The sequence below is a fragment of the Colias eurytheme genome, chromosome 15 (assembly GCF_061535395.1).
Source record: "Colias eurytheme isolate Ceu_HAF_F1 chromosome 15, ilColEury1 Martin Lab GWU primary, whole genome shotgun sequence".
NCBI lineage: Eukaryota > Metazoa > Arthropoda > Insecta > Lepidoptera > Pieridae > Colias > Colias eurytheme.
In genome coordinates this window covers 5,369,792-5,393,150 of record NC_142994.1, presented here as the reverse complement: position 1 = coordinate 5,393,150, position 23,359 = coordinate 5,369,792, and the positions used below count along the sequence as shown (strand labels likewise).

The 23,359-nt window shown below is 32.2% G+C and overlaps 2 protein-coding genes across 3 annotated transcripts in view; both read right to left on the bottom strand.

The window, feature by feature from the left end:
• Positions 1–1,103: 1,103 nt before the first annotated feature.
• On the bottom strand, positions 1,104–3,787 carry LOC149902293 (salivary endonuclease-like). Its single transcript, XM_090109877.1, has 7 exons — positions 3,601–3,787; positions 3,203–3,399; positions 2,924–3,072; positions 2,299–2,444; positions 1,957–2,210; positions 1,550–1,711; positions 1,104–1,368 (listed from the first exon to the last, which is right to left on the bottom strand). The coding sequence occupies exons 1-7, from the start codon at positions 3,785–3,787 to the stop codon at positions 1,120–1,122; spliced, it is 1,344 nt and encodes a 447-aa protein (XP_089966003.1). The 3' UTR covers positions 1,104–1,119.
• A 5,608-nt stretch (positions 3,788–9,395) lies between these two features.
• The window catches only part of rdgA (retinal degeneration A), a 72,143-nt gene continuing 58,179 nt past the window's right edge, over positions 9,396–23,359 (bottom strand). Inside the window, exons 9-21 of one of the 2 annotated variants that reach the window (XM_090110404.1) lie at positions 22,190–22,358; positions 18,192–18,408; positions 17,444–17,636; positions 17,257–17,359; positions 16,814–17,004; positions 15,531–15,628; positions 14,705–14,830; positions 14,071–14,356; positions 13,328–13,549; positions 12,717–12,764; positions 11,892–11,955; positions 11,489–11,810; positions 9,396–11,171 (exon numbers count right to left, since the gene is read on the bottom strand). In XM_090110404.1, the coding sequence (XP_089966530.1) occupies positions 11,122–11,171; positions 11,489–11,810; positions 11,892–11,955; positions 12,717–12,764; positions 13,328–13,549; positions 14,071–14,356; positions 14,705–14,830; positions 15,531–15,628; positions 16,814–17,004; positions 17,257–17,359; positions 17,444–17,636; positions 18,192–18,408; positions 22,190–22,358 (2,089 nt within the window). In that variant the 3' untranslated portion in view covers positions 9,396–11,121. The remainder of the gene's footprint in view (positions 11,172–11,488; positions 11,811–11,891; positions 11,956–12,716; positions 12,765–13,327; positions 13,550–14,070; positions 14,357–14,704; positions 14,831–15,530; positions 15,629–16,813; positions 17,005–17,256; positions 17,360–17,443; positions 17,637–18,191; positions 18,409–22,189; positions 22,359–23,359) is intronic. The other variant, XM_090110406.1, reaches the window with a different exon arrangement.

The following is a 23,359-nucleotide window of genomic DNA, read 5'->3' as shown; positions in this document are numbered from 1 at the left end:
ATAGGTTACTGTTGTTAGTAACAACACAAGTACCCTCAGTAGAAAAATATGATAAAGCTAAGTGTAGAGTTTTTTCATTGAGTCCAAAAAAATAGTCTTGATTTAAGTATCAATGAATCAAAATAAACACTGGACTACTATCATTTATAAATAAAAAAGTTACCGCATCTTTTTTCTGCTACAAAGAATTTAGTTCAACGAAACACCGGACAAATATAAGAATCGTTGGCGAGGTATATAAATACGTTTATCTAGAATTCAATTTAGCAATCAGCAACAATTTATAAATTTTGTCCTCAAAACGGTGTCGACGGCGGGTAAAACCCGGAAATAGAAAATAAAGTAAAATTAGGTTACAGCTCGCTGAGAAGATGCAATTTTTAAATTCACATTCCCACTGTTTTAAACTACATCTCTTCGACAATATCCCATTCATCTCCTTAGGATTAGGCACCTTCCATGTTCAAAATTATATTATGGATTGACATTGGCAAACCTATAATTATTATAGGTACATAACCTATAATTATTATAGGTACAAAACCTATAATTATTATAGGTACATAGTTAATTTTTAAATATATTTAATGTGCTTTTACAGATTTTGCATACCCATTAATCCAATTTATTTATAGAACTTAGCACAAGTTGCTAGATTTGGTTCTACAAAACCCCATGGATTTGATGAATATTAATTGAAGATTAATTGATATGAAGATATTGGAAATAATGATAAAAGTGATTGATTGTCTAATCGATTTTTATTTCTAAGACTGATAAGTGTTCTAAATTCAACGTCTTCATTTATTATTTTGATTTCCGTATTTGCTATCTTTTATTGAACTAAAATTGTCGATTTAAATTTTAAAGTTTACTACTAGAGAAAAAAAACGACCAGCTCAGAGGCATTGTTTGTAAAGTCTGTCATTTACGCGGGCATAATCAAAACTTCTTTTTACTAGTTTGATATAAGTTTGTTAAATCATATCAATCATAATTAAGATTTTTTTGATAGAAATAAAACAATAAAAGTGTTAAAACATGGAGCGTTTATTAATAATATACAATGTCATTTCATAAATAAAATTTTATACATTGCTATTTTCAGATATCATTCCCTTATGATAGGAGCCCGTTGACGGTGAAAGAAGGTAGATGTCCAATTCTTCTTCTGAAATCGTCGACCGTACAGCAGAAGCTGTACCCAAGGTCGATGCGGTCTGGTTGCCAGCGGAGCCAGCTGAAAGCGGAGTTGTTGCGGCAACGGTCCGTGCAGAACTGTAAAGCGCGCGCCTCAGCCGCCGTGTAGTGGGGATTGTTGATACTTATGAATGCTGTTCCAATGCGTCTGACTGGGTCGTATGCAACCTAGAAGAAAAGTGATATTGAATAAAAGGAGATGCCAATGGAGAAATGTAGAGCAAGTCTTCAGGGAATGTCTTAATAGAATTTCGCATTAAGAGCCAGCTCTTAATGCGAAATAACTACGTAATTTGTTTAATAACTATTTTATTATAGTCTCTAATGTTATCTGAAACATCATAACTACCTTGTACATGTACAGAGGAACTGGCAATCTTCGGTTGTTGTTGGTATTATCAAGGAAGATGTCCACAAACTGTCCATTCGCGTTACGCAGTTGAGTTACTCCGAAAGCGCCGGTGTAAATAATGCAGTTGTAGCCAGCTGCGCCGATACGGGCTCTGAGATTCTGTAATAAAAATTGTTATTTATACGACATTATTTTATTTATATTAATTTTAAGGCCTTTAGAGGGAAGTAATCTTTAAAGTGCGTCGTTACAGTTATAATATTATATTTTATGTTGGTTTTTTACAGCTTGGCAAAAAAGGAAACGGAATTAAAAGTATCTAGGATAAATTAAATGCAAAAAAAAGTTTTATAATAATAGTCTAAACTTTTTTTTATGTTAAAGCAGAATTTTGTGTGACTTACTTGTTCAAGTGAGTTCCAGTTACCAGCATTGAATGGCTGCCACTGTGGAATAGCGTTGATGAAGTAGAATGTGGCTCTCTGACCGGTCGCGAACACTTGATCACTTTTAGCAATAAGATGCCCTCGAGCTAAGAACTGGTGGGATGTAACGTACTGGTCTGCCAATCTATCACCAACTACCCTCGCGATCGCTTGCTTTTGTTGTACTTGGGTGTACAAATTGTTGATAGCTACTCCAGGGAAGAAACTACCGGCTGAAATAAAAATAATTGCATGTATAGTAATTATTTTGAAGTTTATATTCTAATTTCACAGATTTGATTTTATCATTTAATATCTTACCTAACCAACTTGGTCTGTCAACACCGGTTTGATGAACTGCATATGTTGGATTTTGGTCATACCATACGTATAAGACTTCCAAACGGGTTTTGTCAAAGCATGATCGGTACAGCGTGTGGAAGACATTGTTGACTATGAAACCGACGCTAAAAATAAACAATTATTATTTGTTGACAAAAGCTTGCCACAATGATAATAAGTAATAGCGTAACAACATTGTCACGAATTGGGTCAGTTCACACCCCCACAGAAGATACCGTCGCCGCACACGAGCCACGGGCCACAGCCACAAACGCCGCCACGAGAAGCTAGAAGCGTGTAGCGTGTGGCCGCCACAGGCGTCAACCGTGTGCATATAAAATGTATGAAAACTGCAGTATATATGCCGGTGGCGGCGTTTGTGGCCGGTGGCCGGCGGCCCGTGTGCGGTAGCCCATAGGCGTGATATAGTAGCACACGAATGTTGTTCTGTTTCGTACAATGAGTGTCCACACTCCACGGCTTCCAAGCCGGAGGACCTTATACTTTTCCCTGCTCATCTTAGACCTCAGTCTATTGCTTTAATCACATCGTCAAACCTAGCTTTATCTCCTTTATCCATTGACGACAACAAAAACAAACCTACCGGATAACTACGTTGTTGTTGAAGCATCGCTCGTTGGTTTCTTGCGCTTCATGGTAAGAATGCGAATTGCAGGTGAGACGACCAAACTCGCGGTTACCATTCAACCATCCGGATCCAGAAACAAGGTTGTTACTGACACATTGTGCAGTCTGAAACGGAAATGATTTAATTTTCGAAAGATACTATAATTATTTTTTATTACTTTTATTCAGAGCCTTTAAATTCTTATTATTTATGAATTATTTCACAATTAGAGAGAAAATTCGTAATAAAACTCACAGCTGTGTGGACACTAGCTTGGATGTTGGGATGTAGAATGGTTCGTCCAGAACCAGTACAAGAGACAATCACTCGCTCTCCTGAGCTAAGAGTCACTGCGCCGGAGTTTCCATTTGGGAAGAGATATGAGTTTGTGTTTTGTCTGATGAAAACTGGCTGAGGTTGACCAAAATCACCGTTGACACGTAAAGAGCAAGCTGGATAAAAAAAAAATGTTTAATTTTTTTATAATGGCGTGATGAATTTGGATTCTATAAATTCTAATTAAGTAGTGTAATAATGTATATTCGTAGAAAAAATAAAATAATAGTTTTCAGTATGATTAAGTTAAAATTAAAAATATAAAATATAGAGGGATTATAATAATCCTGAGAATTAATTTTGTTTGAGAAAATTACCATTTCGAGGAACACCAGCAGTGCTATTGACCCACGATTCTTGTTCCACTGCAAGCCATTTATCTAAATAGTCGTCAAATTCGTCTTCATTCAGATATAAGGCTAGGTCTGCAGGATCTGGTAGGTTGTGAGCGGGTAGTGAGGAGATCACTGCGACCACAGCGGCTAAAATCACTACCCGGAACATTTTGAAAATGTTACCTTTGTGAGATTATGAAATAATCTTATGCGTTTCGATACTTACTTTACATTTATATGTCTGCCATATCGTGTTCTTGTGCTTGTCCACAAGAATTTTGCGATAACGGTAAAATTTAATTTGATAGATTTCGCTTTTATCTGGAGCATGTACCTAAACATAGAATTATTAATCGTAAGCATGATAGTGGGTGTTGATTAATAACCCATTATTGATTTTAATTAAATAAAAAAATAAAAATAAGAACTTTCGTATTTTATTTAAAAATAATTCAACTTAGTTAAAAATAATTCAGCTTACATTATTCACTTTCTGTCTCTGATAAAACATAATATCAATTAATCGGAATAGATAATAACATTGAAGGAAGCTCTTCTTTATCAGATATTGAGCTATCTTATAATTAGCAGTGTGAAAAAGATGACACATTTTATTGAAACTAATAAAATAATGAATATCCTAATATTAATGTTATTACATTCTAAAATTTTCAGTTAGTACGCGTGTATTTGGTGAATATTAATTATACCGACTACAGTAAGTTATTTCATAAAATAATAGTCACCAAAAATATTATTTAATAATATTTAAGTATTTGTGAGGCCTGTATCCTAATAATTCCTTACTTTTCCCATTACAAACTTTCTTTACCATCGTCAAATCTGTATGTCTTTCATTTCATAAAGCTGGTAAATGACAATGTATTTGTAGCATAATATACATCTCTGCAAGTTTTAGGTAAGGCCGCGGTGTTGATGGTCCAAGATCAGGCGTCCAGCTCAGTTGCCTGCTTTTAGGTAAAAAAATATATATAAAAAATGTGTAAGTACGTTTTAATATCCGTTAAATCTGTATGGTATTTATCTATATTATTATTTTGTACAATTAATACTTTCAGTAAGCTTAAAAGCTCTCAATACATAATATTTGAAGTTTGGGGTTTCTCTACAATACATAATAGTAATTAATACACCATATATATATATATATACTCTAGGCATATTAATAGATAATTTACCAGTGGGTTATATGAAGAAATCAATTCGAAAAGTAGCTGTAATCTTCTTCGAAAAAAGCTGTTATATATATTCGGAACAAAGTCATGCTTTGTAATTATTTTAGGGAATTAACACTCAAAAGGTAACTCTAATAATGAAAAATGTTTGTTCATCCTAAAATTAAATTCGCTTTGATGGCTCGCCCGTGACTAAGCAGTCATGTTAATACCGTTTCAAGCAAGTGTATTATCAGTGGGTAATTACTGATTTAGCAATATTCATTACCTTTAATTCGATAAGATTTAAGCAAGCAAATTTAATCTCCTTAATTATTTTTCTAATCAATTAACACGTAAATCGTGAGGAGGGCGTGGGCGTTGCATGAAGATAATTTATGGCTGGTCACATACAAAGGATTATGTCAAAATATAACAAATGTTTTATTTTTATTTTACATTAATAATATATATTTACTTATGTTATATTTTGTACAATACTATCCTTATGACCCTTTAAAATACAGGATCTACCTAGTCGACAAACAACACCAATTTTCATCGATTATGAGGATCATCCGATCAATATGGCTTTTAATCATGTTTAACAATCCTATGTTTTGAGGTTTTAGAGAACAACGTTAGTTGTAAGATATTACAATATATTATATAAGCAGTATTCAATTTAGGTTTTGGACATGGGAAATGTAACATAACACAACTACAGAAAATAATAGCACCAAATTTAATTGTAGGTTCATATTACGCCACTAGTCCCTACAAAAGTACCCAAACCCCTTTAGATTTCGTGACGTAATTATTTAGTGACGTCGAAGCTTCCATCTTTTATCAACAATAATTATATCTCGACTCTGGGTTGGAATGATAAGTTTTCAACGTTGGTCTGCTAAATGTCCTATTATTATGAGCACCTGTGTAACCATTTATCCTTTACAAACTGGATTAATTTTGAAAATTTCCTGGTAAACTGTAAACTTGGGCTTATTGGAATGCAAATTCATAAAGTCGTTATAATTTAATTACTCTTAAAACTTAAAGTTTTGGTATCCATCAGGTTTATAACTTGGTATTACATCAAACATCTTTGAATATAACTTAGGAAACGTCTGTCTGTGTAGAGCTAACTTTTGCAACTTCTGTTTATTAAGTTGTTTACATACTTAGTTAAAACTGACAACCATAACATATTTAGGTTAAACTTAGGGTTAAAGGTATAAATTATTTATATTGTTATTATCTTTTTTTACTACGCTTATATTAGCTTCACCTGTATGTTTGTATGTAACCGACTCTTTTAGAGTCTATTTTGACCCACTTTCAACGTACAGATTTAATTCAAACTTTGTACACCATTTGAATATTCATCAAGGATCGGTGACATTTAAATGATTATTACATCCTATAAAAACTTGTTTTTTTTTTCTTAAAATATATATTTATTCTTCTACAATATTTACGTTTATTAACATGTATGAGATAAGGTTCAGAGCATATGGATTTACATCAATCAATTTATATAAATATGAATAATTAACACAGGTTATAGGTTCCTTTCATATATGTATTTACAGTTAATGCCCCCTAAATTGAATATACGGTACTAATGAAAATTATGTTAAAAAGACGCTATATTATACCTAATACGTATACTGTTTGTCTAGCTATTTTCACTTCGGAGTGATCAAGTATTTTATGACTCTGTGAATGATGTGCCAATATGTCGTACAAGAAAGAGGTAATCATGGTGTGTGATAAAATTTTACGAGGGCCAGATTTAATATCAACTTTGGCACATCAAGTAGTATATCGCAAAAGATCGTAAATACGTATTATATTAATTTATATAGCACATCCCATACTTTGAATACATGAAATTAATATCATAAAGATAATTAGATCTTTCGTATTTCATAGGATACGATTCTCAATGGAAGGATTGGAACTATTCTTAGCATTATATTGATTAAAAAGTAGGATCAATAGGTGTTTCACCCTTCAACTTCGTGTGCAGGTCGCAGGAGCCCTTTGGGAGTCATTTCAAATGAATGGCACGCACACCAAGAGCGCAAGTACTATTCTTCAACAATGAAAGAGCTTTTCTGTTTCGTGTTCCTAACTTTCTATTTGAGTTCAGGGCTCGTATACAATCCAGAGTTGATAATATTATGGTTAACATATCTATTATTTATTATCTCTAGAATATTTAATTCAGTTATATAACTGAACAGTAAAATTTACACATAGGAAGTTACCTAGTGTTACCAGGAAATAGGGTAAAAAGAAACACATTTTTTATCGATAAACTTTTATTTGTAGTAGTGTACATGACGTCATATAATTTTCTTTAAAATAGCAACTTCAAGTAGTGCAAAAATATTATGAATTACAAAATTCAGTAAGTGCATAATATTTTAAACTATTAAAGGTATTATGAATATCTTTTTCAAGTGTTCATTAATTTATATTATTATATTTTAATTTAAAAATACCTATATGTGAATAAATGTGGTGCATTTAAATTCAAAAAGAAAACCAGACTAGCATCTATCAATTTAATTAATTTATTGCATAGAAATATATTAATATGTGCAAATGGAACAAAAATAAATAACTACACTTAGCTCTTTATAATACCGAGAATTTAATTTATAATACTCAGCTTAATTTCTTATTCCGTTAATATCTGAAGAATTAAAACTAAAGGAAACAAAGAGATAAAATGTATCATCTCCAACGTTAACAAAGTGGAAATCTAATTATTATCTTGGAATATTATTTATATGTAGGTACGTTTAATTGTACTAAACATAATATTTGTCGCACTTTGAAGTTACGTTTCTTGATTGTACATATTTGTATTTTATAATTCTATGTAGACAGTAGGTACACAAAAATATAATGAAAATAATAATAAATCGTCCATTCTGTCTCATGATGTCAAATTTTTTTCTTTGCAAATTATTAACTTGTATCTAATTATGGGAAAGCCGAAGACACTCCCATACTTCGTTAACAGAAAAATTGGAGAAATAAAACAAATTGTAGGATTTAAACGTTTAAGTCAGTGTACTTATCAGTGCTCGAATTATCTATGAATTACAATGCAATCACAATGCGAGTGATATTTACTACAGTTAAGATAGAAATTGGTCGTGAAATTACTAGTAAGTAGTCTAATTCGATAGAGATTTATAATTTAATCGATAAATAAATGAAGGCCTCCACAATATATAAATGTAATATTTACATATACTACAATAAGATACAGTAATACATAGATATCTAGTCTAGATAAAGGTTACAACATTTTTGCTATTAAATAACAATATTTAAAGCACTCAGAGAATACACAGAAGAGTGTAACTTATATGCCTAAGTCTTAAAGATTTAACTTTGACACTTTTTATTTCATAGAAGAAAAACTAAGGAAGAGAAAGGAGACAATAAAACTTCATGAGAATGTAGATAACCACTGCAGATAATTTACACTGATTGTAGACCATTGTTTTACAAATCAATAAATAACGATATATAATGATTAACTTGATGTATTTCGATAGCATCTTATCAAATCTATCTACGTACAACACAACAGATAACACGAAAACTTTGCACACAAATCGAGCCTACAATAAAAATGAACTTACTTTTTACATTATGTTCAAAAATCTCACAGCTTTGTCTTTCATTGTTCGCTTTTCAGCGAGTAAATTAAGAAATACGAATAAATTCGTTAATACAATAAGACTATAGAGTAACATCTATCTATACATAGAGGTATTTCATTACAGTCATTCAATAATTTCAACTACACACAAACCACAACGTTCTCAATACGGGTTTGCTTGGATGTCAATGCTAAACAATGCTTTCTAATAGGTATTCCAAATAACGATTGGAGAATGTAAGGAAATTCCATGATTGTGATTATAACCGAAAGATTGAATTTTAAAATATGTCAATTTTGTAAGAGTAGAAAGTTCTTTTAGCCCGCAGATCATAAGCTGGTAATGAGAATGTAAGTTTATTAGCATTTTTTCTTGATCCAATTTTTTTTTACGTTTGGTCTATGTAAGTATAATTATGTTATGTATAATATTGCTGAGTACAAGTGCAACAAATAGTTATGCTTCTAATAATATAGAACTAACACTCCATTAGTTGTGTGAGCTATTTTGACTAATTTTAAAGATTCCTAGTTACCTTACAATTATTTTTATTTATTGCATGTTGAAGTTGCAAAGATATATATTATATAATATGAAATCATATTTTACAACTACATGAACTATTTAAGTGAGAAGTTTGAGATCATAATAACGAATCTTTACAACGAAATTAATTGGTTACAATAAATTATTGCTAATGTTTCAAATAGCTATGCCGCAGTGCAAAGGCCTTTATTAATAAATATTTAACACATTACTTCGACAACTCCGTATTCAACTGTCTAGGCCTACATAAATTAAATAAATAAATAACTAACATCAAACTAGTACAATTCCTTATATTATTTTGATTGCTTCAATCCCTCTTAACAAACATTGTAACACAACCAAACTTTACAATATTATGTGAACAAAAGATTAAAGGCTTTGTCAGACAGGACGCGTACTTAGCGCGCGTCAGAGCGTTAAGTTGACGCCGCGATATGACGCTAAGATGTGTTCTACTACCATCGTAGAATACCGTCAAACAGAGCGCCGGCGCTAGCAGAACGCAACGCTCTGTCGCGGCGTTAGGACGCTTTAACGTCGGGTGTTGTATTTTTTTACAAATTTTATTTTAGCGTCGGAGTTAATAGGCGTAAAATAATAATAAAATACTGCATATTGACCGAAAATTTGATAGAATTGCTTAGAAAATATCCATGCTTATATAATACGAAGGATAGTTCATATAAACTATAAAGATATATCAATAAAGGCAAAATTGTGGGCACAAATCGGAGAAGAAATTAATGAAACTGGTAAGTAAAAAATTCTTCCGACTCCGGAGTTAATATCGCTGTACCTTGTTTTGTTCGTAAGTAATAATTATGTAAACAACATGCAGCTTTAATAATATCAATTGCTGTGTCCTAACGCGCGCTAAAGCGTTCTGTTTGACGAAGCCTCGCGCGACGTTAAAACAGGACGCTGCAGCGCTACTACGCAGCGCTAAAATACGCGTCCTATCTGACAAAGCCTTAAATCATATTAAACTGGACATTTTTTGAAGAGCATTCAGACATATATTATACTAGCACACGATAATAATATTAGTAACCAATCATAGCTTAACGCCAGGAGAGGTTTCTAAATTATACTAGAATAAATAATTAATTGAAGCGAGGAGTTCTAGTAAATGATTTACTACTGCATTGAAATTTCATTACAAATATACTTTAATCAAAGAGTTAATATTAAAAATTATGTATACTGAATTTTTTACAATAAAAGTTAATAAATATTCGATTTCTTAATTAATTCTATATAATCGTAAATCTTAAGTATCGTAATATATTTATATGAATTTAGTTTTTCGATTATAATATGTAGTAGGTATATAGGAAAGTACAGGTGTGTATTATAGATATAAAAATAAATCGTATAAAAGGTATTCCCGTAGTAAATAATAGGGATTCAAGCTAAAGCTTTAGGATTTGTTTTGTTAATAACACGGCGAAGTTTCATTAATTCCATTAACCACTGTCAGAAAATAGGAAGGTAGATAGATATAATTTTTTGAAGGTAGTTAGTAGTAAGTACTCGTAGCGTCATTTAGTTAAAATAAAAAATTTAGTTATTTTTTGATTAATTTAACAACGTCAATTGTTGATGTCCGTTAGAAAAGGAATATTCAAGTCAGTAATAAATAATCGTAGTCAAGTAATTCGTTGATTTAAATAGTGATAAGTACTTATTTTAAATTTTTATAATAATAACCAAACAAAGATATTATTTAAAATGGAATTAAATGATAAATTCGCCTCTGTATTTACACGCATATTATATTCTTTTTTGAATTGAGAAAAAGACATGCTCTTTGAGTTTCCGAGGATATGTGACAACGAGATAATATAATATCATTATTAGATTTATAAGCTCAGTGATAGTCTTTTATTCGTAAAAGTAGAAGTTATTAAATAAATCTACAATATATTTTACAATATAATTTTATATTATCTATTTAAGTAGTAAATAATGGAATTTCGGAAAGCAAGTAATAACAATATCATTTTGGTAATTGAATTAAATTTATCTTACTTTTTAAATTAATTGAATTTTTATTATCATAAGTGATGTAAGTAAGTCTGAGGGATTTTCTAAACTGTTGTTTCCAAATCTTCGGACACTATCTGGAAATGCTCTTGACCTGTAAACAAATACAATGGTATGAGAAATCTGTGGTACAAATCGCCCCAAACTTCTAGCCCTTTTATACGACATACGTCTTTACCATAATGCCATAGATCTATTTAGTTTATTTGGTGCATATTCATTAAAAACTATAAATCATTCAAAATTATAAAGATAGATACTTAGATATTCATTATAGGTATATATTCTTTTACATTTTAGAACACCATGGCGAGAGATGAGGTCATTAAAATAGTTTTATGATTAGGTTTTTGCAAAGGTATGATGATGTGTTAAGTTCACTGACCATGATATAGTAATAAGATTTCTTACTTTCTAAGTACGCGGCAAGATCGTGGTCATCTGCGCGTAAAGCGAGATGTCTCGGGGTCAGGCCAGCATGGTCCTGCCGCAACAGCGACGCTCCTCCAGCCACTAACATGCAGCAGATCGCTCGCCGCTTATACGTAGCCGCTTTGTGTAAAGCTGTTTGCCCCTTTTCATTGTCACTCATATTCAAAATAGCCGAGGGAGCGCTCGCTATTAAATATTTCACGATCTCCTTATTTCCGTAGCGCGCGGCTATGTGTAAAGCGGTCTGGCCAGTAGCGTCGATCGAGAGCAGGGAATAGCCCGCCGTATGCAGATCCCTAAGCTATACATAAAAAAAAAGAATATTACACATAACACACACCATAAAACATGTAAGATGCTATTAAAATATTATTATACGAACCATTTTCAAGTCGCCGACTTTAGCCGCTTTGAGAAGTGATTCAGATGTTTTTTCCAATAAATTTCTGGAACAATATTTGTGTTTTATTTTTTGTTTGTTGTTTGTTGTGATCCACTCAAGAGACGAATTTCACAGAAGGAATTCTCCAACTTCTATCTCCCAATACTAATATTGTACTAGCTGTTTAACTACTGCTCTGGCTCTGTAGCAACTAATCTAAAAATTACGAAGAAATTAGTGTAGCACGATTGCTATTATAATATGTAGGTATTGTATTTATTAAAACCTTAATTAAAACATATATCACTATGACCTACATATCTAGTACTGCCGTGTGTTTTACATGCTTATATTAATAACTAGCGGTCCACCCCGGCTTCGCCCGTGGTACATGTTTACGTTTTCTCTACATAAGAACCATCCTCGTACTTCAAGGAATATAATAAGAAAAGAATTATCAAAATCGGTTCAGCCGTTCTCGAGTTATGCGCTTACCAACACATTTTGCGATTCATTTTTATATATATTAATAATATATGTAATGTTAAATGTGTTTTTATTAAAATCAGAAACTAGCCATTCGCTGTTTATAGAATGCATACCATACAAGATCTATAAAATGAAAAAATTCATAATAAATTAATTTGTCACATTTGAAAAGAAAAATAGTAAATACAATATAAAGCTAGTGTTATAGTCTATGGTAAAAAATAGTAAATATTAAAAATACCTACAAAAAATTAAATAATACTAGTTATAGTTTTTATAGACCCAGCCGTACAAATCTACTTTCTATATAACAGTGAAGATGGGGCTTAATCTCACCTACAGCCAAATACTTCTTGTTCAAGTCCAAATAATTTTTCATGTATGCTGCATGCGATAGAAGAAAGAGTGCACATTAAGGAAACAGTTTTTTTATACGTGCCAAAAAGGTCTAGTGAAAATAATGAAAAAATAAAATAATGTAAACATCGAATAAATAAATAGATTAAAAGTTAAATGGATACAAATGCAGATTCTACTTGATTAGGCTTCTAAAATGAAATATGTAAGTAGAGGTACTGTCTATTGCCTAAAGGAAACCCTTAAGGAAACTGATAAAATATTTTGACACGGGTAGGTGTCACTTGTGAATTATTAAGTACAACCTCTATCAAATACGAACTTTTGTACAACTAAAAGCCATCAGAGGTGAGGTGTCATAGGAGGCCTTTTGTGATTTCTGTATTAAATAACATATCATAAATGGGAATTTGAAAATAACATTTCATATTTAATGAGCATAACTAAAAATAAAATGTTTTATGTATAGTAAATCATTAAATTTATGCCGATAAATTACTCAATACCTAATAAATGACTATCAGCAACAAAAATGTGTTAATTTTGCAGCCAAAATTTGGTAACCATGCCACAAGACGTAAAAGACTTACGTTTTGAATTTCGCAAGTGACTCTTGAGATGCTTGGCCATCTTTGGTCGTTGGACTTGTACATAATGGGGGAGAATTGGAGTCTTGTGACACTCTCGGTACTGATAGCTTGGGCGAAAGAGAAGACTTGGAAGTGGGCGTGGCAGTGGCGGCCGCAGACGGTGGTGTTTGTGGAGTTGCCACTTCTTCTGACGTCCGCGCTGGACTGCCAAAGCCGGATTCGCTGTTCATCATTTCGTTTTGAGTCTTAACCTTCATAAATGCATCGGAGCATGGTTTTGATTACGAATGTATGAGAGACTAACTTTTCATAAGTATTTGGCGCATATAGAAGGATGACAATAATTAATTATAATCTATCCAAATTCACTCGAGTGAACACTCTCATCAAAGTCTAAAGGTTTATTCCCAAAGGCGCGATTGGTTTCTTCAATACTGAGGTAAATCCAACTAATCCTTCACTAATTGCTTTATTTCAAGCATTTATAAAATGAAGAGAAGATAATAAACTAGGTTTTGAGAATTTCGTACTAATGATAAGGATAAATCATTTAAACAAATATAAAATATTCTAGACCAAAGCAATACCTTAAATAAAATGTTTAATTTGTTAAACTATAATTCGAATATGGTTTGTATCAATGTTTCACTGTTATATAGGTGATATTCTAGCATAGCTTACAAAAAATCAAATCAGGAGCAGATTATATCGGAAGAGCAATATCGACAAATAAAACTAATTACCTTGCATGTGATTCTGGTACATCCAATGAGACTCCAGCGCTAGGTGTATCGCCGCTCTGCGATATATCAAGAGACACTGAGAGTCCCGTAGTGGTGTCCAGTGACACCGACGGTCCTGTGCGGTCCAACGATGCCGTAGCAGTTGTTTCAGGATGAGCTGTAGTCTCCGTGTCCGGTGTGAGAGGCGCCGCGTCAAGAATGTAAATGTTTTCATGTCCGATGTCCATTGGATAGTGGAGATTCTCTTGAGCCTTATCAATACGGAAGAACCTTTCCGCTGTAACGGCTGCAATTTAGATATTTTTATTTTCACTTTAAAAAGTTTTAATTGCACCTGTCACTGAAATGAAGATACATACATAGGGCGTATTCAGAAAGAAAGCTTGAAACTTATAAGCGCTTATCGGCGCTTGTCATGTTCATATATTTTCCTGCGCGGGTTACCAGCGCTGACAAGCGCCGATATGCGCTTATAAGTTTCAAGCTTTCTTTCTGAATACGCCCATAGGAAATATATTTCTACTTGTAAAAATATATGATGTTTACTTTAAAATAAAATAGTTACAATGATTATATAATTATGCTAATATTTCGTGATTGAATGGTAAAAATATAATTGGAGTAGGAAACTCACAATCGACGAACCACCAATCGACGATGTTCGAGTAGGCTTGAGATTCTTTGATCATATTCTGAACAAGGTTTCGCATTTGCTCTAAATCGGTTGCCGGATTTACTTCCAAGGTGCCTATCCGTTCGGCTGTAAAACATATTTTAACAATAAAAAATCTTTCTTTTATTTATTTGTACCACAACATAACTCTTTACCTACAAGCATTAAATTGTTGATACAATTTATTTACTAACAAACTGGCTTTTACTTATTCATCTAAGTATTAGTACCTATTGTAGCAATAATTCGTATTATACATTTTTACGTGAAGCAAAAGCATTTATCCCAACTTGGCACACATGTACTGAATAAAGAATGAACGTAGGGCTGCAGTAAATTACTTTCGCATCACACGTACTTTTCGACTAATAAATGTTAGATCTTAATTTACGGCACAATAATAAATAATGTATTAAACGCCTCGCCCGTTCTTGCGGATTATTTATATTTTCAATTTACGTATTCTAATGTAAACATTATAAGACGTTTACGGCAGCGGATTTTATATGGCGATTAGGTAGAGTTCAGATTTTATTATATAAAATATTGTTTTTCAAGCCAAATAGATTTAAATGAAACAATAGATTTACATTTTATTATATTGTACGTATATACCATAATGTAATTAATGTGATTCGATAAATTGAATTAGGTTTCTGTTATCTAAATTTGAAATCAGTGCCAATTTAAGTCGAATGAAGCCTTAGTAAATATCGTTGTTATTTGCTTGCGTAAATATGCCTTCACGTTAAATATAGCCGCAATAAAAAGGAGAATGAATGTTCACCTGCTTTAGCCAACAATTCCTTGTCGTAGTGGTGGCGCTCGTAATCAGCCATAGTTATGAGATTCACAGTAAACGTCAATTTGTCCAACGTTGCTAAGCTAAGGAAAAAGAAAACAACAGCTTGTTTAGTTTTAAAGTTTTTACTAGAAATTTATTTAAAAAGTATGTCTATATTATGTTCCATGGTTAAAATATTAAAATTTGTATTTGTATTTTTAATTTTCATTTAAATAGGAAGAATATCAAATCAATTTTCTTTTTGTTTGTGACAAAAAGGCAAACAATAGAAGATAATGTTAACTTCTCGTATATAAAACTAATTAAAGTAAATAAATATCTCTTGAATAAACTATGATCTAGATTAAATTAGAATAATGGCTTAATCATAATAACAACATAATTAATTACTCCAAGAATAAAATTTCCCATCGTTCTTTCTTTGAAGAATTTATTGGGTGATTAAAATCCACTCTAAAGAATCTTGTGACGATGTAAATAAAAGAATAAATTTAAACTGCTACTCCAGTCCGGCTTTCCCTACTTAAACAAGAATTGGCCGGAGCGAAATAAAACCCTCTTACAGGAAATTGGCGTTTAGCAGAACATTCTTTTGTTGCAGTTCACGGTGTTGGTATTGTGTCAAATTTATTAACTAAATTGTAGACGCAAAACCGATAAAATGTATGCTTTATCCGATTGCGAAAAACCATTGGTGGACAATGGTCTTTATATTTTTAATAGGCTTCATATTTTTTGGATTGATTTTTCTCTACTTCTCTGAATGGCAGTCCATATTTTTCACTTTTACTTTCATAAAAATTACACACTGAAGCCTTTTTTGTTCATGTAAAAATGTTTACCAATAAAATATTTGGATTATTCAAATTCACTATTTCAGGCAGGTAAAGCAAATAGTAGCTCCATTTTGCTATCAATACATTAGCAATCACAATAAATTAAAAGCAAACGTATTCTAAATTGTAACAATTGGTTGCTATTGTAAACAATATACAAAATGTGGAAGTAAATTGAATAAAATAATTTGAACTCTATCCATTTCCATAATAGCTGTTTCAAAGAACAATGGTTAAGAGAGGTTTCAATAATTTCTAGAATAAATTAAGTATGATTTATCCAATATCTCTTGCAATTAAAAACGATTCTAAATTGAGTTCGATATATGGAAAAAAAATACTTATTGTTTTTACATTGAAATAAAAAATTAAAACACCCGCGTGGATGAACGTAATTCGTAATTAACAAGGGTAATCGAATGTACTTACGGTGCCAGCACCCTTCCTGGTTTCTTTTTGGCAAGCATTATAGCCTGATTCAGAATGGATAGTGTAATCACAGACGGTGCAAGCCTACAAGCCTCGCCATCCACTTGCATGGGTATCACTTTGGTTGTCACTATTTTCGCCGTCTTGCACTGAGTGATACACGTGCCATGACCACCCGCTTGTAATAATGGCTACAACAAACAGAGTTTATAGTATTGCTATTCTGAAAGTTGTGGCCTTACCATGAATTAATACCTGTAGGTATTAAGGGGCTTCTTTTTCACGTGACAGTTGCAGTGCTATAATTAATTAGTAGTTCATTTGATGACGTAACGCCAGCTAGTGACGCTTATACAATTACATATTAAATTTATAACTTGTAAAATATACATGAAAACATAATATTATTCGTAACACAGCCTACAATCTATACAGGTACTCACCAGTTGGTATGTGGTTAATCCTACTACTTCGATTAATCCATCTTCGGTCGAGGGTTCAGAGGCACCCATAGATTTATTCCAGGGATGAGTCCCCCCTCCATAACTATCAAATATAATTATATCAATTGTATAAAATAATAAAATAATAGCTTTACAAGTTAAAATCATAAAAATAATCCAAACACACCTTGGAATGTTTAAAAAGACAATGGCGTGTACTTTATGTTCCCTTAAAACCGGAGTAAGGTCTTTTCCATCGCACTCTAAAGTAACAAAATCTGCTAAACCCTTCCATTTCCGTTGCATGAGATCTTTTCCGCCCGCTGTTCCGTAAAACAGCTTATTTCGTATTCGAGAGTTGAATTTTTCTGGATGCGCCTCTGGAAACAAATCGAGCAAATTAGCCTTTTCAGTATGAAGAAGCAATTTGCAAAGTTTGCGTCAACAATTCATTTTATTCAGAGCACAGTTGCGAAACGAATAACTTTATTATCTGACAACAAAACTTAGAGCATGAGAATAAACAATTACATAAATTACTGAAAATAACACGATTTCAGTAGACTTAAATGTGAAGAATGTTTACTGTTAATACACACTCTAAAAAGAGATACACTTTTCATTATATTAAAATATAATTTTACAACTTTTTATTTAACATACTAGAGCTTTTTTACCAGATTATATCAAATCGATATATTCACATACCTATATATAATATTCATAAATGTTTAATTTTAAATACTTATTAATGTTATTTTACAAAGGTTAAATAGTATCTCTATAGATCTTTTGTAATCATTGGCAAATACACTGAAAAATAGGAAAACCCGTCGTCTGACTTACATAGTTAACTACCTTCAATTGCAGTCGTATTTTCCCTGCACAGTTCAAAGTGAACTGAAACACAAATTTCCTTTTGATGTTACACTCACCTCTAGCCTCGTGAAATTCAAGAGCAATGTGAGCATCGACTCCAAATGAAAAATAGTTGTTAACGACGTTAAGAGGCAGGTCCGCTTTAGCGTTGCTGGTGTCCTCGCCAGACGCCGCCGAATTAGGCTCCACTGTCAACTGCCATCGATCCAACAGCACGGTGTCACTTTCGCCGATATGCGCCAGGATTTTCGATATTGGCTCATCTTCGTAACCCTGAAATGTATAAGTATGTAAGCATCCAAAAAGTTTACACAAAATAAACTAAGAAGTATTTTCATGTTATAGTTTTCAAATAATAATTGGTCATGTAAATGTTATATATAACTTTTTATTGAGGACATTTCTTTTAATGGCATCTTTATCTTTATAGTTATAGTTTTATGAATCATAAAATATTCACATTTACACGCGTAAAGTGAGTATTTACTCTTTATAATAAAAATAAAGGAAATATTATCGCGTTTCAGGCACTTGTTCGCTTCAGCGGAAATAAGCAAGCAAATATACAAATGAGGTCAAGAAAGACTCTTAATTATAATAATAGCGGTCCGCCCCGGCTTCGCCCGTGGTACATATTTCGCAATGAAAAGTAGCCTATGTTCTTTCTCAGGGTCTAATAAGATTGTCTGTGCCAAATTTCATCAAAATCGGTTGAGAGGTTTAAGCGGTTTCCCGCTTAACACAGACAGACAGAAACGTTAAAACAGACAGACAGAGTAACTTTCGCATTTATAATATTAATATTAGTGGGGATGAGAAATTACTTTTCATAATTCCTTACGTAAAAAGCAGAGGTATTTGGTAATTATATTTTATAATGCTTAATGAAAATTGTACAACGAACGTTAAAAAGCTTAGGTAATTTATTATAACGTTATTCCTAGAACTGTTTGTTTAATTTAAATAGGTACCTTGTTTGAATTGTTGAGTAAATATATACGAAACTACAGGAATTCTGTATCCCTTTTTACAAATTGTAAGCATTTATTGTGAAACATTTGAACAAATCAGTGACATGAAATGGAAACATTTAAAGTACAATAAACCTCAAACTATTATACTTTGAAGAGGATTACAAATTTGAAACGCGGGCGACAAAGCACTGCCTAGAACTGCTTCTCGAATTTAAATATACAAAGCAAGTAATAACAATAGGTACCTGTACTATAATATTATTTCCCTTTTATAGAAGAAAAAACCGGCAGGTACAATAAATTTAAAATATGCATTGAGTTAAACATCGTCTAAAAAAGAGCTGTAATATTATTACAGACATTAAAACATAAACATAAAACGAAATGATATAAAAATCATATTATGTAAATTTGAACCTTGGTAATATAAATTGTAAATACCCTGAAGGCAGCTTGGCCGCTCGGTGAATAGAAAAGCCTTAGGGTCAGCTCACACCGAGACGCGACGCGGCGCGACGCTGCGCGCACTTTTTTCATAGAGCGACTCAGAATATACTTTATTCACTACACGAAAAGATACACATTACATTGTGAGAATTCAGATTACGTTGCACCACGCAGCGCTGCGCCTCGGGGTGCCTCGCGGCGTAGCAATGTGTATCTTTTCGTGTAGTGAATAAAGTATATTCTGAGTCGCTCTATGAAAAATGTGCGCGCAGCGTCGCGCCGCGTCGCGTCTCGGTGTGAGCTGACCCTTACAAGGAAAATTTCGAATGACAGCATTGATAAAGCAAGCATTATTATCATTATGTAGGTATTTATAGGTATGCATTTTTTATAAAAATGTTATTACTTAAACTACCGTCTACCGACCTATCTTAACTACATCAAATTTTTACTAAAGTATTAAAACTGTTAACCAAAACGTTAATTTTTAACTCTTTCATAACTTATATCAAAGAGAACTGTTAATAATCTTAGATTAAGTATAATATGTAATACTAGATTTCCGCCCGCGGCTTCGCCCGCGCGTTTTCAAAAGAAAACCCGCATAGTTCCCATTCCCGTGGGATTTCTGAGATAAAACTTATCCTATGTGTTCCAAGTTACCCTCCATATGAGTGCTAAATTTCATTGTAATCGGTTCAGTAGAATTTGCGTGAAAGAGTAACAAACACACACACACATCCTCACAAACTTTCGCGTTTATAATATGTATTATGTAGTAGGATATTACCTATGTTTAATTATTGTGATAAAAGCGTTGTTACATTATACAGTATCAAAATAATGTTGTAATAAAGACCGGTGCATTATGAAAACTTTGCAAATATTTATCTTCGCTACAATTTTATTTACACGAGTAGTTCATTTAAATCGTCAATATAATTAACTGACGCTCAAACAATCCTGATATTGCAGAAATTGCTAACAGATATTGTTTTGGTAAAAATTTACGCTACTGTAATTTTACGCGGCGTTTATATTAAATTGTTTTAGCTCCTAAAGCTCCGTCAAAGAGCTTTTACAAATAATTGATTTTATACGGAATTGTATTAATAACAGGCTGTTGAGATTGTGCACTCGTTTTTATATAAAATAAAATAACATTGTGAGCAGAAAAGAAAACAAAAGTTAACAAAGCTAAAAATACACACCATATTATTACTTAAAGAGAGTGCATTTTAAGAGGGTTTAAAGAATAAAATGCGAAACGAATATTGAAAAATGCCTTAGGGAGTTTTCGCGATGAAAACTTAAACCATTATATAAAATCCGTTGCTTTTAATCCCTCTATTTATCGTTTTACCTTGTCTATTTTTGAAGTCTTACATTTGTTTCAATTTTATTAAATTTCTATACTACACAGTACACATGTTATAAAATATATTATGAAATATGAATTATAATTTATGTATAGGTACATTTATATATAGGTCTTAGCTATTTTTGTATTCAATGAGGTTATTTTACAAAATACATTGAATTTTCATCGTGTCTGTTGCAGGCCTCAACGGTTGATATTGTTGTGTAATGAAACAAATACCATTTTTCATTTTAAAATTTCAACGGAACTCCCAAACTAAATATTATGACGAGAAAATTGAAATGGTAACATACGATGAAATCATATTATGCACTATTTTAATGCAGAAAATAATTTCTGAAAAAGCTGAAACATTTCATATTCTTACCCATCCAGCTCTTTTTATGTTGTATCGGAAGTTAAAATTGTATTGTATCGGAAGTTAAAATTCATCATATTTGAATTCAAAATTTGATTTAATTGAAATATTGAAACAATCTTGATTTTTGGGATATTTTAATTGGATTGAGGATCTCGTGCGACGTGCAATCTGTATTATTCCGTTTCTCTCGCCGTATATTTTTACGTTATTATTATATATCTGTAGGTACAGATAATAAAGTAACAAAGAGTTTAGTAGTGCTAAATTTAAAAATTATGTAAAAAACGTATTAGTTCAGAGAGCCTATTACAGCATTAAGGAATATATGGAAGATAAAAACCCATGGAGGGTTATCGCGTAAAAACCACAGGACAGTTCTCTGGCATATTATGATACATATTTTGTAAAACGCATACAACAAACAGTTACATATTTTGTAAAATTAAATTGTAATACTGATATGATTTAAAAGAGCAACTATGGAGTTTCTTGCCGGTTCTTCTCCATAGATACTGCTTTCCGAATCGGTGGTAAATGTAAAAAATATGTATTGACGTTTCAAAAGTGCTTCTCCAAGAAGTCTAATTGAATAAATAAATGTTTGAGTTTGAGTTTGAGTCTGAAAGTGTAAAAATTAATTATACAAAGCTTATTAAATATTGCTATTGAGAGTGTGGAGCGCAAACTCTGCTCTTCTATTTATTTATGCCTTTATTATCTAAAACTACCGGAATGGTCAATTTATAATTATTAATAAGTAAATACTAATAAGTAACAATGATTAGTTTACTAGTATAAGTAACATATAGATATTTTTATGCCATGCCAACTCTGACAGAACAAAGCTTGTGATTAATCTGACCTTAAAGCCTAATTCTACACAGCACTTACCCCTCCCCATCCGAGAGCTCTCGCGAGGTCGTTCCCGGTACCCAGTGGTAGTACTCCCACGGCTGGTCTGGCACCGATCCTGTCCAGAACGCTGAGCACCCAGCCCACAGTACCGTCTCCTCCACACGCCAGGACGCGTAGGTTAGGCACTTTACGAAACATTTCTAATCTGTGGACAGACAGGCTAATTAGCTTTTGTCTTATAAGAGGGCAATGTTATTATGTCTAATAATAGATTATAGAGCTTAATAAAGCTTTCTAAAATAATTAAAAATGGTTAAACATTCCGTATGAGTATTCAAATGTAAATTACTTAGTAAAGCAAAATAAATAATTAAGCTAAACCTATTGTAAATTGTAATTTCTTGAACTTTATTTAAAAACATTTTTCATTTCGGATGCTTAACACGTAAACCTTTAACTGATGTGCTTTTGATAGCATTCGTATTTCGTTTTAAAACTTGTTTACAAAATTGTTCACTGTTGATTTTTATGCTGTTCTTTTTGTTGAGCGATTGAGTTGGTTGGGTATTATTTTTCATGAAGAAGTAGCAATATTCAAGTTGCAATGTTCAAATATAAATTACATTACGTATTTAATAAATAATATCTATTAGTTGACAATGAAATTTCCTACACATGTAATTATAAAAATTTGATTACAATTGAAGCAATTTATTCGAGTCACAACCAGAAATATTTAATCCAATCCATTTTCCGTTACATTTTCATTTACGTAGGTCGGTAAGTCGGTAAGTATACGTACCTATTTTATCAGTGTCAAGGTTTGTTAGCTTGACACAATATTTGTGATATTAGGTGAAAGTAAACATAGAAGTTACTAAATGGTTTACATTATAATATGAACAAACGAGGGTGGGAACTGATACTAAGATATATTTAGAATGAAATATTTCAGCTTGGATTAAAATAATCGCCCTTTCAGAACTATGGAAAGCGTTTGCTACTAATTTAAAATTAAATGATTTAGTAGAATTACTTTGCTTCCAAACAATTCTAGTTAAAAATGCGCGAGGGTTTCAACACGCTATGTCATACAAAAGAAAACATTTGCGCAGCGTCTAACGACACGACACAATGAAATAAGTAGAATTCATAGCCACCCAGCGGCTTTATTTACTTCTATTCTTTATCCGTGAAAAATGCGCA